General features: G+C 38.5%; 1 protein-coding gene across 2 annotated transcripts in view; it reads left to right on the top strand.

Annotated features, from left to right (window-relative positions):
- Positions 1–418: 418 nt before the first annotated feature.
- The window catches only part of EDEM3 (ER degradation enhancer, mannosidase alpha-like 3), a 79,443-nt gene continuing 64,057 nt past the window's right edge, over positions 419–15,804 (top strand). The window contains exons 1-2 of one of the 2 annotated variants that reach the window (XM_006887761.1): positions 419–777; positions 8,312–8,357. In XM_006887761.1, the coding sequence (XP_006887823.1) occupies positions 617–777; positions 8,312–8,357 (207 nt within the window). In that variant the 5' untranslated portion in view covers positions 419–616. The remainder of the gene's footprint in view (positions 778–8,311; positions 8,358–15,804) is intronic. The other variant, XM_006887762.1, reaches the window with a different exon arrangement.

Raw genomic sequence — 15,804 nt, 5'->3', positions numbered from 1 at the left:
TCAGCAGTTTATAGAGCAGGGTGGCTACAGAGGGAAGAGGGAACCCAGGGACTGCCAGGGACTCTGGCAGAGACCTCCGGGCTCTGGAGTAGCACGCCCACCAGGGTAGAAGTTTAGCAGTCAGAAGGGGTGGAGAGCGGGGGTGGAAGCGGTGCACTCTGGAAACAGTAGTCCTTAAGTTGCAAGTTCAATGGGCTGAGGAGGGGCGAAGCGAGAGGCCACTCCCCAGTTCCTCCTTTTGTCCACGTTTCATTTCTTTCGGCCAATGCCCTTTGCTGCCGCTTTAGCCAGCCCCGCTAAAATCCGGTCCCCATTGGTGCTGAGGCTCAACCCCTTCGGGCCTACCCGGAAGTAGCGTTGGGGGAGGTGGTTTCCAAGACTACGACACCGGAAAACTGGGGGAGGTGCTCCCGGGCTGCTAAGGGCGGAGGGCGGTGGCAGCGCTGGCGCTGGGGACAGACTCGGTGGCTTTGGCAAACAGCTCCGTGCAGGCAGCTACCCGCGCTACTCCGCATCCCGCCGTCCGCTCGGCTTGCAGCCCCCTCGCCACCCATCGTCCTGAGATGTGTGCCACTGGCCGGGCGTAGCAGCTGCGCGTGCGCGGAACCGCGGGGCCATGAGCGAAGCCGGCGGTGGCCGGGGTTGTGGGTCCCCGATCCCCCAGCGAGCGCCATGGAGCCTGGTGGCGGCGACGGCTGTGCTCTGCCTGGTGTCAGTCACGTCGGTGTGGACGGCGGGTGCCGCGCCCATGAGTAAGGAGGAGAAACAGAAGCTTGGGTAAGAGTGCCTGGCAGCCCTGGTGGGTTCCCCTTGAAAGACTGGCCGCAGGCGAGGTTCCTGTCATTGCTACCCGGGATCGCAGTGGCCTTTCCCTTCGCGATTGGAACAGCTGTCGCTGCTCGAGGGTTCTCGCGGACAGGACAAGGTCCTGGAGGGTGGGAATTGCGGCTCTTGATGTGACCCCGGGGTTGTCCAGGTGTTGCCCAGGGTGGCAAAGAGTTATGTTCAGGCTCCTGATGCCACCCGCAATGTGTCAAAACAGCTGCCATGTCAGTGGCCCAGGAAGGGGGCTCTCGTTCATGCTGCTTCCAGGGAGAATCCTACAGTTTGTTTTAATGAGGAAGCAAGGTTTCTATTTCTCTCACTAGTGAGCCCCCAGCTGAGAAAATGATGCTGATTTTGGAGTAGTTAAGGAAGTAGTGTTTACACCTGTTAGGGAAGAGGTATGTTTGTTGGATCTTGAACTTTACATATTTGCTGTTTCAGTGTTTTCTTGAATGCATTTTCCTAATACAGTCATGCATCACTTAATGTCCACCATATGTCTTTTGAAGTAAGTTATAGGATTTGTTGTAGGTGATATTTCCCATGCTGCACCTGCTTTTTCTTTAAGCATCTGGAACAAACTTAGTGCCTTAGCACTGATGATTACTGTGGTGAGAGGCACAGTACACTTTGTATTTGGTCCTCAGACCACGTCTTTAGCAATTTATCTCTCATATTAGTCCCTTGTGCACTTTCCTTAGACTTGGAGCCCTCAGTGGAGCTGATCTTTAAACAAGTTGGAGACTTTGTTTTTGCAAGGAACTTGGTGATTGTTGATACTGACATGCAAGCAGTAGCATTCAGTTGTCTTGCTTTTTCTTGTTGTTTAATAACAACATGAAATGTGTGTGTGTGAGAGAGAATGTATAATGTGTGATTCCAAGAAATACATTCAGATTGACAATTTGCTGAAAGTAAAAAATCATTTTTATTCACCTCCAAATGGATCTTTGCCTTTGGCTGCTACCATTGCTAGCAAACTCCTGGCTAAGTTGGTTTCGCTATATTTGGAAGGTATGATATATTTTACAATAAAATTTTAATAAAGGAAATGTAATACTACAACATCATCTGCTGCAACATTGTATACAAGACATTTGATGATGCTGCCTTCTAGTTGAAGCTTGTAGTGTTCCATGGTAAACTTATTAGAAAGTACAGCATATACATACATACATACATAAACCAGTAGCATGGCTGTTTATTATGATTATCCAGACATATATGCTGTAGACTGTATATGAACTATACCATTATCCATCAGGCAGCACCCTCACCATGTGTATATATATAGGTATGAGGTGACATGGGTCACATGTGGGAAGGTGGTTGCTGCATTTTGCTCTCAGATTGTGTCTTTAAACTCTTAATATGATTGTTGTTCATAGGGTCACTATGAGTTTTAGTTGACTCGACAACACCTAACAACACCACCACCATCACCAACAGCACAATTTCATTATAACTTTATCGAACCGCAGACATATATGTGGTTAGATGGTGCCTGAATGGATATTAATGTCATGCGTACAATGGAACAATATTTGTAATATTATGTAAACCCCCTCTTAAATATTCCTATTCACTCAAAGTAATTTTATCTGTTTTAGAAGTGTCATAAAATTATATTGTACTTAAAGAATTTGATTCAGAGTTCTTATTGTTCACTTACAGCATGTCATAAAATTATATTGTACTTAAAGCATTTGATTCAGAGTTCTTATTGTTCACTTACAGCGCTCTGGTAGCCTAGTGAACAAGGAGTTGTGGTGCTGCCAACCCAAGTTCAAACTAGACTGTTCAAATCTGCTGGTTGCTGTAGGAGAGAAAGATGGGCAGTCTCCTCTCAGGCTATTTATAACCTCTGAAAACCTCCTAGAGGGTGAGCTGTGAGTCAGTTTCAACTCACTGGCAGTGAGTGAGTGTTAATATTCACCGAGATCTCATAAATAAATAAGGAGGGGGGAAGCCAAGAACCTATTAGAAAATGGACAGAGGATTTGTTAATTAATGTAAGAAGAATTTGTAATTAATTTGTAATTAATGTAAGGTCATTAAATAGGAAAAGTCAACTTCATAATGTGAGAGGTCCAGGTTAAAACAGTAAGACAGATTTTGCCCATCAGATTAGTGAAAATGAAATGCATGAGTGCTACTGGCTAGGTAAATGATGTGAGAAAACTCTTGGTTCAATGTAAGTTTCTGTAGTCTATTCATATCTACAAAAATGTGGGATCTCTAGTGGCCTAGTGATAAGGAGTTATATGGCCAACCCAACAGCAATTGGTTCGAATCCACCAGCTGATTCTCAGGAAAAGTATGGAATCCTCCTGTGTGATTTCCAGTAGCTTCTGCAGACCTAGTGGAGGATCAGCTGTAAAGTAGTTCTGACTCAGTGGCACATAACAACAACTAAAATGTAAGTAATCTGTACTATTTAATCATCTGTGCCATAACTGGGAGTTTACCTTAACAAAAGTAAGAACACTGTTAAGATATAAAAAAACTGTTACTGTAGAGATAATTGTACATAGAAGTGTATTTTAAAGGAATGGAACTGTTCCTTGTAGGGAAATAGTTGAATATGAAAATGCATATTATAGAATAATATTCAGACCTTAAAGAGAATGAGATAAATCATTGGAAAATTATCCTGAATGTACCTTCAAGGAAAAGAATATGCAAATTGTAGAATAATACTGTTCCATATTTTGAAATATCAAGATGTTTTAAGTCTTATCCCAGAAAAAGGTGGAAAGTAATTATGCATGGAGTAGGTATGGAGAGGAGTGAGACCATCACATCTAACTTTATATATTTCTTTCTTGTTTAAATTGTTGCATGAGTGCTGCATTCATTTTTAAGTAAAACAGTAATACAAATCTTTGGAAGGAAAAAGATAGAGGAGATAAATGATCAGCTATCCAAACAAAATGACCAGTAACTGGGGACATACACAAAAACCTATTGCCTTGAAGCAAGTTTTCAACTTGTAGTGACCTTGAAGGACAGAGTAGAACTACCCACAGGATTTCTAGGACGGTAAAGCTTAATAGAAGCAGATTCCTCCTCTCTCCTGTAGAGCAGCTGTAGGTGGGTTCAGACCTGCTTAAATACTTTTAATGCCTACAAAACCTAAGTTCTTAAATGACCAGCAAAACCCAGATCATACCTGCTCACTATTGTGAAGTAAATTCCAGCTAAGTCTTCATCTTTTTTATATTATTGTTTGAAAAAAGTCATTACGTGAAAAATTCATTTTTGACCACAATAAATTTTTAACTGGAAAAAAAAATCCAACCCATTGGCTTGAGATTTTTGCTGACGTTTTGAGAATAAGAATAAGAAGGTTAAATGATAATGATTTACTCACTCACTACTATCCAGCAGATCACTGACCTTCCTTCAGTTTCTGAGGCTGTCAATTATTTGGGAGGAGATTGCCCATGTTTGTCCAGTAAAGTCACTGGTGGATTTGAACTGCTAGAGAGACACAGCTTCTGGGTTAACAGGGCAACTCCCTTCAGCCAACACCACTAGAGCCACCTTTACAGTAATTGTTTGCTGTTCATTGTTATCCAGTTGGAACTAACTCATAGTTTACTCTCCAGTGGGTTTTCAAAAGTTACACATTGCCCTAGGGAAGATTACTTATCTTTCTCTCATGCAGCCACTGGTGGACTGGAACTACCTGCCTTGCAGTTGGCACTGCAACTCCCTAGCCACTAGGCAAACAGAGTTCTTGCATTAGGTTTGTAAATTTAGATTGCCTTTCTCCCTGATAAGAGTAGAATCTGGAGCCATGAACCACAAATACATTATCACATGATGACTTACTCATTCTGTAAGTTTTATGAACATGAACTGTTTCTTTTTTTTTTAAATTTTTTTATTTTTTTATTTTGTGTGCGTGTACCGTCAAATCAGATCTGACTGGTACAGGAGGATATTGCGCCTCCTTCTCCGGCAGAGCGTCTGGTGGATTCGAACCGTGTTCCTCTGGGATTGCAGTGCAGCTTCTTGCCACTAGGCCACCAGAGCTCCCCATGAACTGTTTCTTAAGGTTACCTGTATGTGCTTTGATTTGTTTTTATGTTTTTAAAGCTAGAAAAAGCAGATAATGCACTTATGTAAGATTTGTATTATTAAATAGAATATTTTTATAATTATTTGGGCTAAAAGTATCTTTTTCACTATCCCCCAAAATAAATATAATGGTATAATTGCTGGTAATAAGAATTCAGTTTATAGTTTGTAGGTCTGTTTACATGATTTATACTCTGAAATACATTATTGTTTGCTTTTTAAATGTTATGTTGTTAGTGTTTAACATAGTAAAACTTCCAGTTGAATTTGAAAGTCTAATTGTTGTTAAATGGATTCCATCTTGTGCCAACTTAATGTTTTTATAGAGTTTTCAGGACTCTGATCTTTGAGAAGCAGATAGCCAGGCTTGTTTTCCTAGGGGCTTCTTGGTAAATTAGATCTGCTTACCTTTCCTAGGGAGCATTGGTAGCCTAGTGGCGAGAAGCTGTGGTGCAATCCCAAAGGTATGCAGTTTGAATCCATCAGCTTCTCTGCAGGAGAAGGATGGGCAGTTTTCCTCCTGTTTGATTAACTGCTTCTCTACACTCTGTAGGTCAGCTGTGATTCAGTTCACAACAACCTCTCACTAGTAGTAAAGCACTTAACTCTTTGCACCATCGTGTTATCAGTCCATTAAAGAAAAAAATATCTGAAACAGTTCCATTTCTGTAGCATGGTTGCAGATAAGTTATTTTAGAAAAAGCTGATTTACAGAAATTATTTTTAAATTAAGAAATGGCAATTTTAGATTATGATATGATTTCTAATCCATATTTATTCAGTTGTTGGAGATTTAAAACCTAATCTTCAGTTTAGTCAGGACCAACTCATATCTGACCCTCCGCTGGATTTTCAGAGAATATGAGTAACATTAGAGGATCTTTATTCTGAGGAGCAGCTGGTGGATTCAAACTGCTTGCTTTTGGGTTGACAGTGTAACTCCTTACCCACTTGTTGTTCAGTGCCATCAAGTCAGAACCAACTCTTAGGTGATCTTCCACCACTACGTTTTTAGAGGCTGTAAAATCGCCTAGGAGGAGATTGCCCGTCCTTAAAACCTAATGGAGTATTTTTTTAAAATGTTTTATAATGCTACTATTCCATTTAAGAATATGATTTTGTTAAGACATTCCATAAGTTTAAGGTTGAGCAGCTGAATATTAAATAATCTCCATTTTGAAGTTGTTGCTGTTGCGTGCCGTCAAATTGGAACAGATCATGGGAGGAGTTCACCCATCTTTCTTCCATTTTCCATTATGAAGTAGGTTTGCTGATTATTTGATGAATAAATATAAGATTGGAAAACAGCATGGTCTTGTATGAAACGATGATTTACTCAAAATTTTGAAAATAGAATACTTGTAAAATTTGATTAGCATTATGACGTTGTATAACACACATGTCTCTGCCCTACCCTCCCCTTCCAAATGACTGGAAGTTCTACTGTCATCTCTAATAAACAATGTAGGCACTACTCTTACCAATTATTCGCATTTGGAAGTTGTTTTTGTTAATGTGCCATTGAGTCATTTACAACTCATAGCAACCCTGTGTACAACAGCTCTGAACTTTGCTCTATCCTGAGCCAACCTCATTGTTTCTGATACATCTAATCCCACTACCCTGGTCACTGCATCAATTCATCTCATCTAAGGTCTTCCTCTCTTGTGCTGTATATGATGTCCCTTTCCAAAAACTGGTCCCTCCTTGCAACATGCCCAAAGTATTTCAGATGGAGTTTTAGAATTCTTGCCCCCAAGGAGCACCCTAGTCTCACCCTCTCCAGGATGGACCTGTTTGTTCTCTTAGCAGTCCATGGTATATTTAGTACTGTTCTCCAGCACCACAACTCAAAGGCATCAATTCTCCTTCTATCATCCTTCGTAATTTGGAAGTAATAGTGTATTAATTCCACTTTAGGGGGAGGAGAGAGAAGAGTGTCATATGCTTTTTTAAATGAATGTTTGAAAAGTCCATTTTAACTTTTTTTAAGCTTACATAGCTGAATAATTTGATAGCTAATTATTATCTGTAGTATAATAAAGAGATCTTTAGACAGTTTGCTTAAAATAATCTCCATAAATACTGAGATGACTGATGTATATTCTGTCATACATATAAACACTTAAAGAATCAATGTTTAAGCAAATTGCTGATAATAGTGTTTCTAATAATTGGCTTTTGTGGATTATTAGAGTGGCCTGGATGGGTTTTAACCCATCTGCTAATCCAGGGGAAGTGCGTTGGATTCACCAGCTACTCTGCAGGAGAGAGATGGAGTATCTTGATTTATAGCCTCTGAAAATGCACCTAGAGGGTCATCTGTGAGTCAGTTCTGACTCCAGGGCAGTGAGAGAGAGGGTAGTATTAATAAAACAACTAGAATTTAGTTAATCATTTCACAATTTTGAATGTATTTGATTTTGCTGGTCATAATCAGAAACAGGAGATTAAATTTTTGTGTCTCTCAGTTTAAGTATCAACATTTAACATCCATGGTTATAATTTTATATTCATAATTGTGCTGTAACTGTAACAGGCAAAGTAAAAATATGGACAGCTGTGTTCTTTAGCATGTTCTTCAATTCTTGCTGTTTGTGATTACAACTTCGATAATGGTAAAATCTGATAAAAGATTGTCAAGCTCTTTTTTAGTTCTGATTATTGGGAGTATCTGTGTACTTTGTAGAAATAGATACTAAATGATACTGTTACTTATATATATGGTGGTAGTGTAATGTGCCCTCCAGTCAACTACTACTCCTGTGGACTCTGAACCATAACTCTGAGCCCTGCCCTATCCAGAACCAGTGCCATCTCTCTGATGCACCTGTCCCCGTTACCACAGTCACTGTGTCAGTCCATCTCATCCAGGGTCTTCCTCCCTTAACACTGCCCCTCCATCCTGTCAAGAATGATTTCCTTCTCCAAGGACTGGTTCCTCTTGACAACATCCTTGAAGTATGGAAAACGGAGTTTCAAAATCCTTGTTTCCAAGTAGCAACTTGATTTCATTCTCTCCAGGACATAGCATAAGCAATAAATAATTGTTTATTTTAGAGCCCTATAACATTTCCTTTCTCAAAACATATTAATAATTATATTAAGAGAAATTGTTTTTCAGCATCACATTTTCTTTTGTTTAGCATGAATAATTCATCAACTTTTCTTAGAAAAAGTTACCAGGTGCATTTACACCGAAGATTAGGATTAAAAAAAGTATAGTCTGTATGGTGGGTTCATGACAATTCAGAAATTTATAATGGCTTGCCTACCTCTCTTTAACTAAATATTTGTTTTATATTTTCTTGGTATGATTTTATGAGGGAAGATTAACTTTTTGAAAGATAACAGATAATATGTACTTAACTTTTTTCTGTTTCTGCTCTTTTAAAATTAGGAATCAAGTACTGGAAATGTTTGATCATGCTTATGGTAACTATATGGTAAGTAGAAAGCTTATCTTTCCATGCCATTTATATCTGCTGGTTGTTGTTACAGTTGGGAATTTTGAAACTTGAATTAATAGCATTTTTGAAAGGAAGAGAGTCTTTTAAAAACAGGATCAATAGGATAATGGAATATTCTTGTTTCCTTTTCTCAGGGAACCAATTTACTAAGTTGGTGAGAATAAATTGAAATAAAATTATAAAACTATATTTAAATAATTTTTCTTTGAAAACAACAAAGAGTGCTTTAACTAGCTAGATATTATGCACTTAAAAATGAACAAAATCTTATCTCACCATAACAGAAATTATTATCTTATTTTTTAAAAACTAAGCTCAATACTGTCATGTCAGAGCCAACTCATAGCTGATCTTCCAGAGGTTTTCAGAGGCTGTAAATCGTACTTGAGGAGATTGTTCATCTTTCTCCCTTAGAGCTGATTTATGATAGTAAGTAGCTCTGGTGGCCTACTGGTAAGAAGCTGTGCTGGAAGAAGAAATGGGGGAAAGATGGGCAGACCCCGCTTGTGTGATTTACTGCCTCTGTAAAGCCACTGGAGGTCAACTGTGGGCCCATTCTAACTCAGTGGTACACCAACAACTGCTTAGAACAAAAACTGCCCCCCAAACCTTGTCCAAATTATAGTGGATTGATTTTTGAATGGAAATATATTTTGTTTTCTAGGTCTGCTGATTGATACTGTTCTAAAATGTTTCAGTGCTCACTTAAGATGAGATAGCGAACTTTGGTGGCTTGGTCAGTAGGAAATTAGATCATAATGCAAAGGTGGTGCCTCTCTGCTGGTTCAGGTCCACTAGAGACTTTGAAGGAGAAATATGGGCAATTTCTTTCTGTGTGATTTACAGCTTTGGAGACTCACTAGGGGGTCTTTTATAAGTCAGTTCTGACTTCATGGCAATTGCTTTGAATTTTCTTTTTTTAACAGATGAAATAACAAGCAAATTTCAGCATTCAGAAGAATGTTCCCATGCAAATTTGTATAATTTTGCAATAATTTTAATCAAATTGTCCTAACAATGGCTTCCTATACCGTTTTTTTTTCCTTTTTGAAATACGACAGTAGAATTTTTTTTTTAAATTCTAAACCCAATGCCATCAAGTAAAATATGACTCCTGTCAGCCCTGCAATAGAGTAGAACTGCCCGAGGGTTTTCAAGGTTGTAGCTCGACAGAAGCTGAGGGTTCTTGGGGCTGCAGCTTGACAGAAGCCGAGGGTTCCCAGGGCTGTAGATCCACAGAAGCTGAGGGTTCTCAGAGCTGTAGATCCACAGAAGCCGAGGGTTCTCAAGGCTGTAGCTTGACAGAAGCCAACTCCCTTGCCTTTCTCCTGACTCCTGAGCAGCAGCTGGTGGGATCTAGCCACAGACATTTTCATTAGCAGCTGAATGCTTTGACCATTATGCCACCAATATTCCTTTCTTTTGTGACTGGAGCCTATAAAAAATATGGCTCAGAAAAATATGGCAGAAAACTAACTTTTATTTATTCTGCTTTAAATAGTTATGAACTGATCCTTGGAATCTATTTTTCATCATGTATTAACCAAAATATCTAATTGTATCAATATCATTATCTATGAACCTTTAAATATATCAGTTTTGTGCTTTTTTGTGGTTTTAAATATGTTTTCTGTACTCTTTGTTTTGCTTTATTTTGCATACTTTTCAAGAGCACATACTAAGTTTTTAATAAATGTTTTTAAAACTGAATAGTGGTGAAATTTTGGGTATTTTTAACCCAGTTTAAAATTTTTACTTGTTAAACTTTTTTCAAGACCTCTATCTTTCCATTAATAATATTGCTTTAAAAATAATTTATCCCAGTAAGTCATAATTTTAGACTGGCAAATCTAGACTGATGGTCTGGAGATAACCCAGTAGATTCATTCTGCTTTTCTCAAACTGTAGCTGTCTAATAAATGTATACATTTGGTTCCAAAGTAACATTAAATAGTATAGAGCTAGCTCTGTGCAATATGTCTTTCTGAGAGGAATCCTGTATAAAATATAGTATCTTTAATACTGTGTTTCTTATAAGGTATGCCTCCTCCTACTGGGATCATGTGAGTTATGACAATTAGCAACATTGTAGGACAGAGTAGAACTACCTGTTGGATGTCCAAGGCTGTAAATCTTTACGGAGCAGATTGCTGCCTACTCCCATACAGCCACTGCTGGGTTTGAACTGCCAACCAAATGTTTCATGTACAGCATCACTAAGGTTTCTCTGAAAGATAGAAACGGCAAAAAGTTCTACCAATACGGCTTTTTCCTTTCTACTGAGTATACTTAATTATGTAATGGATCTGTGACAGAGCAGGTACCAAGGGCACCTCTCAGAGGACTTCTTGACCCAGTTCCTATTGGAACCTAACTTTTGGCTACAATTTACTACCAGTGAGATCTGAGGGAGTATGAAGGGGAGGGAGTGTATGAATGACACTGATGTGTACTTCAGTGTAATTCATATTTAGAACTGTTGAACTAGTTTGCAACATGAATAACTTTTAAAAAGATATATTTTATATTGGTTTGCTTACAAAGCTCATACACATTGCATTTCACACTATTCTTCTTTTCATACAATTATTCCCATGCATTATGTTTTACAATGTATTTTGGGCTGTGCTTAATCTTTGTGAGGTTTTAAAACTCGAGATTTAGTCTAGAATTCACACTTTAAATTCTTAACTAACATTAAACAGCTCTAAAATATTTAAGTCCTAGGGCCTTGTTTTTGTTATTTGAAGTCACTTGAATATTTTTCTAGTTCCTACACTGTTAAAATATATACTGCTGTTAAAGTATATAGGTTTTGGATTTTGAGGATTTTTACTTTAAATCCTGTCTTTCCTATTTAAGAGCATGGACCCTAAACAATGCATTTAACCTCTCTGAGTTTTTTATTCCTATGTAAAATAAATATGATTACAAAGGCACAACACTTAAGCATCCCGTGGCTGACTGAAAGACTAGAGGCTCAAACTCACCCGTGAATGCTATAGAAGAAAGACTTGGTGTTTTATCCTGTAAAACTGAGAAAACCTCCTGGGGTAGTACCACTCTTACCACAAGGGGTTGGTATGAATAAAAATTGCCTTGATAGTACCCAATAACAACAGCATTGTAGACTAGGATTTTTCAGAAAATTTTGCTGTGAATTTTGAAGAGGATAATTCTAATTTCTTGTAGTCAGCTGTCTACTTAGCTCAAATATAAAATACTTCATAGATGATTATTGTTCTTGGTAGGTGCCATTGAGGTGAGTAAGACTAATAGCGACTCTATTGAAGAACAGATCTAAACCCTGTCCCATCCTGTGCCAACCTCATTGTCTCTGACACTCTTGAGCCCGTTGCTGTAGTCACTGTATCAGTCCTGGTTGAGAGTCTGTCCTTTACCACCCCTCTACCTTTCCAAACATGATATCATTCTCCAAGGAATAACCTCTCCTAGCTGCATGCCCAAAGTATGTGAGATGGAGCTTTATCATCCTTGCCTCCAAGGAGCACTCTGGTTGTAACTTCTGCGAGACACATGATAAGCTTTTAATAATCCTTCAAGGTTTTTCCTTACTGCTCACTAAATTTACTCCTAATATCACTCTTGAGTCTAGTCTATGATTAGAACAATTCTTTTTAACCTTCTTGGTTCCTGGGAAGTCAGTTGTGTCTTCCAAAGACCAATGTAATACAATTAAGAACAAGAATCTGGAAATATGGGGCAGATTGCATGTGATTGTCTTGGCTGTACCTTCTACCAGTTTAGTTATAATCCTAGTTACCTACTCTCTCTGTACCTGGAGACAGACAATGGTTTGCCTGTCTTTCATCATTGTTCTAAGGGTTAAATAAATTATAATTAAAGTCCTTAAAACCACTATTTGGCAGATATTGTTGTTAGTACAGTACAGGCACATTTACTCCCACTCATAGGGAGTTTTGTTGGCCTAGTAGTTAAGGAGTTGCTATGCCAACACAAAGACAGGTGGTTCAAATCCACCAGCTGTTCTGTGGAAGAATATGGGCAATCTCTTTCCATGTGATTCACAGCCTCTGAAAGCCTGTTGGAGGGTCGGCTATGAGTTGGCTCTGACTCATCGGCCATGACTTTGGCACAGTGACCTTGTGTACGCAGAATGAAACATTGCCTGGCCCTGCACTAGCCAACCTCACATCTCCACTGTGCTTCAGCCCATTATTGCAGCCACTGTGTCCATTCATGCTGTGTCCATTCAAGCTCTTCCTCTTCTTCACTGACCTTGACTTCACAAGGCCTAATTAATGTCTTTCTCTTGGGCCTGACCCCACCTGATAACATACCCACTATATGAGATAGCCACTCGCCATCTTTATTTATAAAGAGTACTCTAGCTACACTTCTTCTGAGATATATATTTTCTTTCTTTTGATAGTCTGTGGCGTATTCAATATTCTTGACCACCACCGCAACTCAAAGGCTTCAGTTCTTCATTGGCAAATAAGAAGCACCAGATAAGGAGCTTTGTTGGCACTGTCCAAAGTGAGCTGTGAATCTCTGGAGGTTCAGCTCCACCAGTGGCTCCACAAGAGAAAGATGGGTAGTCTCTTTCCATTAAGATTTACATCCTCGGAAACCAAGCAGAGGGACACTATGAGTTAGAAGTAACTCAACGACACTGAGTTTGGTTTTCTGATTTCTATGTAAGAGTTTACTATTTACTGCTAGTGCTAATAGCTTATCATTATTCATTCTCTGTCTAATATTGAAATTACCCTCCTTAGTAAGGTTCATCCTGACTTTAACACGAACTTGTCTCCCAGATTGTACATAATACTTCATTAAAGTACACATATTCTTTTCTGTTCTGAGCATATGTCTGGCCTTTTAGCTTACTTTTTCCTTTCCTTTTCTTTGATTTCCAAGATTCTGTTTTTTCATAACAATGCCCGTACCTACCACCTTTAAGTGGATTCTTTTATCTTCATCTGTGGAGTGACATGATTTTCTGATTTTGTCAATGATTGACATTTTAACAGTTTAACAGCTGTATTTGACAGATATCTAGCCCCAGTCAGACTGTACAATTTATCCACAGTGAATTGCACAGATGGTTTTCTCTTCCCCAATTAACATGCAATTTGATGTTTATTTTTGTAATTCTTGTGTGACCTTATTGAACCTTAGATCACAGCCTCTTGATGATTTCTTTTAGCATGTTTTGAGCACTTGGTTCAATTTGCAGATCAATTTAGATGACAAAATGACATGCATTTGGACTCCTTGGATGTGAAACGTTTTTAGATTTGACATTGGTAGGTCTAATCTTTGTCTTTCCCTTTTTTCCTGTCTTTATAGACATTAGTACTTTGGTAGAGCTCTACATTATTAATAAACTTGAAAAGAGTTGGTAGGCACAGTTGTATTTAACTTACGGGATCATACCTAATAGCCACCTTGAAACTTGATTATTAAAATGGTAAAATTCAAAAAAGCAGTTTAAAGTAGTTCTATAGTATTGAGTTAATTCTGTTTCATTTAACTCTGCAGGAGTCAGATTCTCTCTATAGTTTCCAAAACTCTAAAGTAATCTTTCAGAGTAAGATTCTCTGTAGAATTTCCTAAGCTGTTAATCTTTATGAGAGAAGATCTCTAGGTCTTTTCTTGCAAAGACACAGTCAAAGTCAAGTAATTGCCATAAAGTCAGAACTGAATCATGGCTGAGCCTTCAGCAGGTTTTCAAAGGCTGTAAACTGCACGAGAAGAGATTACATCTCTTTCTTTCTCCGAGTAACTGGTGGATTTGAACCACCTGCCTTTGGGTTGGTAACGTAACTCTTTTACCTATTAGACCACCAGAGCTGGCTTAACTATAAGGTATATGTAAAACCAAAGGAACTCTTACTTCCTGGTGGTAAGAAGTTGTACTGCCACCCCAAATGGAAGTGCTCTGAAGAAAAAAAGATGGCAAGTCTCATCCCATGTAATTACAGCCTTTGAAAACCTGCTAGAGAGTCATCTATGAGTTGCTCCCAACTCAAAACAATAACAATGAAACCAAAATGGCAGTCTACTTCCTAAAGATTCAGAGCCTTGGGAATCCCTGTGGAGCAGCCCACTCCTGCTGAGTCAAAATCCACTCAGCAGTGGTTGGTATACATTGATCTAGTGGATCTTAGTGGTATTACATTGTGATTTTCATTATATTTTTCTGATTACTAATGATTTTGGAAACCTTTCTGTGTGCTTTTTTGGTACTTCTGAGTCATTTCTTTATCATATATAGTTTTGTGGATTTTTTTCTCTCCCAGTCTTTAGTTTGCCTTTTAGTTTTTTGTCCCCCCCACCCCCCGGTATCTTTTAAGTGCAAAATTTAAATTGTGATCAAATCTAACTTATAATATTTACTTTTATGTTTTGTTCCTTTCCTAGACTGCTAAATTTTTTTTTAAATTTAGCTTAAGTTCACAAATTTAACATCATAGGGTTGCTGTGTTCTTCTATTGTTTATAGGATTTTCAGAGGCCTGCTGTTTGAGCAGTGGATGGCTAATTCTTCTTCCTGGTCTGTTTTGATCTGAACACTCTACTAAAACCCATCAACAATGGGTGGCCCCTTGGGCATTGGACATATTGTTGGCACACCCTTTAGCATCATAGCACCCACAAGTTACCTCAGTATAGCAAACTGACAGACAAGTGCTATACTAATTAGAATAATGATAAATAAGCAAGAATACAGATCTCAAAGCAACAGGGAGGTGCCAGAAGTACAAGCTGGATTCAGAAGAGGTCTGGCACCCAAGATATTATTGTCACTATCAGATGGATTCTGGCTGAAAGGAGAGAATACCAGAAGAATGCCTATTTATTTTTTATTATCTATGCAAAAGCATAGATAATAGATAACTGGGATAATTGGGATGGGAGTGTCAGAGACAGTGCCATTGGAGTTTAGGGCTGTTGTACATAGGGTCCCTATGAGTTGCAGGCGACTCGAGGGCACATAACAAACAACAACATGCAAAAGCATTTGATGTGTAGATCATAACAGGTTATAGCTAACATTTAGAAAAATGGGAATCCCAGAACACTTAATTGTACTCATGCTAAACTATACCTAGACCATGATGCTGTTGTGTGAACAGAGTCACAGAACAGTGTTGCTATTGCTGTTATGTGCCATTGATTGAGTCAGCTACATCTCATAGTGACCCTATGTGCAGTTGCTCGGAACCCTTCTCTATTCTGGGCCAATCTCACTGTCTTCAGAATTATTTTGATATTCTAGATTCTTTGTATTTCTGTGTAAATTTCCAAATCATATTTTCAGTTTCTGTAAAAGAGTCTGTTAAACTTTTGATTTAGACTAAGTCTAATCTATAGGTCAACTTTCGGGACAATTTAATTTTTTTTTAATTTTTATGGTCAATTGATTTTTTTTT

This window comes from Elephantulus edwardii, unplaced genomic scaffold (assembly GCF_000299155.1).
Source record: "Elephantulus edwardii isolate Elephantulus edwardi_28Jun2011 unplaced genomic scaffold, EleEdw1.0 scaffold00061, whole genome shotgun sequence".
Classification (NCBI taxonomy): domain Eukaryota; kingdom Metazoa; phylum Chordata; class Mammalia; order Macroscelidea; family Macroscelididae; genus Elephantulus; species Elephantulus edwardii.
Note: the sequence above shows the minus strand (reverse complement) of the source record. Positions and strands in the feature narration are given on the sequence as shown.